Source organism: Anneissia japonica, unplaced genomic scaffold (genome assembly GCF_011630105.1).
Source record: "Anneissia japonica isolate Jap-2015-1 unplaced genomic scaffold, ASM1163010v1 scaffold1537_len634075_cov158, whole genome shotgun sequence".
NCBI lineage: Eukaryota > Metazoa > Echinodermata > Crinoidea > Comatulida > Comatulidae > Anneissia > Anneissia japonica.
Window position 1 is genome coordinate 601,524 of NW_022723531.1, and position 3,929 is coordinate 605,452.

The following is a 3,929-nucleotide window of genomic DNA, read 5'->3' on the forward strand; positions in this document are numbered from 1 at the left end:
ACCTCATGTTGTCAAAAAACATTTTTTGATAATTGATATATTTGTTAATGTTTTTTAACATGACATTGTGTATAGGTGTATTTATGTTGTTTCAATTTATATTCTTCATAATGTTTTCTGCTTGCTCTTTTGATGTTTTCTAATATTTCTAAAACATATAATTCTCTTTTCCGTATTTGATACCAGGTTATGTTGGGGGAGGCAGTCATGCCCATAAAGGTGGCGGAACAAACCCATTGTGTTTACCCGAAACGCCTGAATATGATGACACTTTAACAGTAAATGGTGGCTCTCGTTCTCCGATATTCGGTGCTGAGTATGAAACCAACACTTACAGTCCTTTCAGTTACGTACACGATAGCGACACGGTGTGTGCCTTGTGCCTTGCGCGTGGCAGATCAACCACTTCGATGATTCCTGCTAAACGCACGTGTCCTCCAGGCTGGACTAAAGAGTATGGAGGTTTGTTGATGGGAAGTCACAATGGCCATTATGGTCATGATTTTCTTTGTATTGATAGAAATCCTCAGGGACGATCTGGTTCCTCGGCAAGCAAAGACGGCTTCTTGCTTTATGCTGTCGAAGGAACATGCGGCTCGCTCCCTTGCCCACCGTACGTTAGCGGGAAGGAAATATCATGCGTTGTATGTTCCCGTTAATAATAATGCCTATAAGTAGGCTATTATGTTCTTTGGCATAGGCCTATCTCAGAAATAGCCTTTACTGCAAAAAAAATATATTATGCTTAAAGGATGAATTTAAAATTGACGGTAGAATTAGATGTCAAAATATTGTAGAGCCTTCATTTTAACTTTAATTTAAAATTACTGAAGGTTAGGCCTCCGTCTCATGGGTTTAAAATTACACAGCAAAAGTAAACATTGGCACTTGCAGATAGTTAATGTTATTACATGATAGATTTCTTTCCCAAATGCGTGGTGAAGACAAATAATATTGAATTCATTCACTTATTAAATCATGATGTTTGATAGGCCTAATTATATGAAATAGAATGGTTTGATTAGTGTCTTAATAAAGTTTGCATTTCAAAAGAATATGAATTTTGTCTCTACAATCATTGGGTCATCCCACACATAATCCATCATCGCAATATTTCGCTTGCGACATTCTTCTACAAAGAACATGATTTGATAAGTGATTAAAGTAAATAACAATTTAAAATAAGGATTAATATTTATAAACGTTAATTGGTCAATACACAGTTCACTTTTAAATCTAGAACACATATAGTCTATTTTCCAACAATCTCCTTAACCAATTCTAATAATCGATATTAAGGCAACACAGCTTGTAGTTGTAGGCCTACATTTCGAGGAAAATTATTTCCTACCCCTTGATTAAACCATGCTTAACAAGGGCCGATCCAACATGGGGATGGACGAGGGCACGTTTATTTACCCGGTTATGACACTACACTTTTTATTTCAACGCATAACCAATACCATGTATTGAAATGAGAAAATAATAGAATACACACCAAAGATCTTATAAACACAAGATAGCGTTCTCCACGATTTTACGCGTAACAAATAGAAGCCTCGATTTGGCACAGAAAAGTAATGGGTAATGGAACAGGGCGTCCTAGTCGTTACCATGGATCTGAGATAGGGTGTTCGCGTTACGTCAAAAGTTCGTACCCAGTATTACAGTACCTTAATTTGTTACTTATGTTCTAAATAGATGGTGCATTGTAAATCGGATGCTTCTAATTGTTACGCGTAAACGTAAAGTCGCGCAGCATACGCTATGGTCAGAGCGGTCAAGAGTTAGCAAGAGGGCGCCATTTATGTGTTATCTTGTGACCTTTTGATACACACACACACACACACACAATGTTTCGTTATGCCATTTCTGCTCATGCTCCCTAGTAATAGTTTGGTGCCTCCCACCGTTTGTAAAATTCTGGATCCACCCCTGCTTCACCAAACCATAATTAAATAATAATGATCGAACATAGTTTGCACAGCACTCATTGCCGAGATAGGCAATGTAAAACTCGTTATTCAACTTTAGGATTCGTAACCAGTCTTTGAAGACATTAGGCAGTCTCATCATTATAACGCTCTGTCCTCACTATTCAACAATTTTTTTCTTGCATGGCCATATATAGTCATGAAATATGAAACACCGTGCGTTGTATGTTCCGGTAATAATATGATGTCACTCCACCACTAAATTCCTAGTGACCCGCATAGGCTACCCCCTAACCTTACAAATACAAAATAAATAGAGGACAGTCGTCTAGTTGTTAATTTATAATTTAAAAAGTTTAATGGAATTTGGAGTGCATGTAGCAGGGTCAGGAGGAAATGAATAAGCCAATTTAAGAGAAAAGGAATAAAGACAAAAATGGAGAGGTTCCACCAGCGACAAAAAGACACACTAAGACGTACTAAGCGAAATGATGATGATACTAAGAATCAAAATGTTTCCCGACCAAAAATTAGAAACGATTGCAGATGATACGCAGTCAACTCAATTCCTACGAAATAAATATAATAAAATGAACGATATTATGTGGTACCAGCACACTTTAGTCGGCAATAAATTTTGCGTGCTGGGTTATTAAGTACAGTATCTCAACATCTAGATAATATGAAGCATAGCGGAGACTAACCAAAAACGAACAAAATGCAAAACGTGTTAACATAGGCGGGCAACTTTCTTTATGCCTTCCATATATATTTAGAAAATATCCTTTAACACGGCCCAACGCCGATTCACCATTAAGTACGGTAATAATTAAACTGAGCATAAAGCGAATGTATAAAATACACTTGAAAAGATATGATCACTATCTAAAAAAAAAAAAAAAAAAAAAAAAGTAGGCTAAGTGCATTCATTTGGTACAATAGAAGGGTATTGGTACCAAATGATTTGAGACAATATCTCGTACGACGAGATAATGAAGATATCCTGTACGTACGAGATGATTTCATGTCCGTTCGATCCAAGATCTTGTACGATTTTATCCATTTAATCTCTATTCCTTTATACGCTGTTTCACAAACCAATGAAGTTGATGTTGTCTCACTCAGTATCAAATAGGCCTAGACATCACCACCAATGCGTGGAGACGGATTAATCCATCATTTAAGTATTGTAACGAAATATTCCTAATGATCAATGAGTACAATTGAATTGGCGGCGGAAGGTGCGCCCCTCGCTGTGAAAGAAGTACTGTTATGATATATTTTCCTAATTTCATCCCATAAGTTTTGTTTATACCATTTACTCGTTATTTTTGTAATCCAGCATTTATATTCGCAAACATATTTTTTCGGATTGATGGAACTTCAGACGACCTGGACTCCAGCTATATTTTTGACTTATTTTTCTGACGGAATTTATTACAAACTTGTAACTTTTATAGGTATTACAAACGATACAATAGTGCTGTTACTGTAATAACCAAATTATGAGGCCTAATGGTGACATTTGATTAGTTGCATATTTATATAGGTTTACCCCGGAGGCACCTAAGAGGGAACCTGGAAGTGAATGAGGGGCCTTGAGCTATTTTGAACAGCAGCGAAGGAGGAACGTCCAAGATAGGCCCAAGCTCTGCAATACACTTGAGCCAGCACACAAGCTATAGTTTTTAAGGCCTGTCCAGATTATCAAATTTTAATGGACAAAAAAAAAAACCCGATATCCCAATATGGTCATACTGTAATGACACTGTCTCTTATACACATCTAGATGTGTATAAGAGACAGGAGCATAAAGCGAATGTATAAAATACACTTGAAAAGATATGATCACTATCTAAAAAAAAAAAAAAAAAAAAAAAAAGTAGGCTAAGTGCATTCATTTGGTACAATAGAAGGGTATTGGTACCAAATGATTTGAGACAATATCTCGTACGACGAGATAATGAAGATATCCTGTACGTACGAGATGATTTC

At 36.5% G+C, this 3,929-nt stretch overlaps 1 protein-coding gene across 1 annotated transcript in view; it reads left to right on the plus strand.

The window, feature by feature from the left end:
• Positions 1-1,055, plus strand: part of LOC117112252 (short-chain collagen C4-like) — a 9,008-nt gene extending 7,953 nt beyond the window's left edge. Inside the window, exon 4 of the mRNA XM_033255325.1 lies at positions 187-1,055. Within this exon, the coding sequence (XP_033111216.1) occupies positions 187-659 (473 nt within the window). The 3' untranslated portion in view covers positions 660-1,055. The remainder of the gene's footprint in view (positions 1-186) is intronic.
• The last annotated feature ends 2,874 nt before the right edge of the window (positions 1,056-3,929 follow it).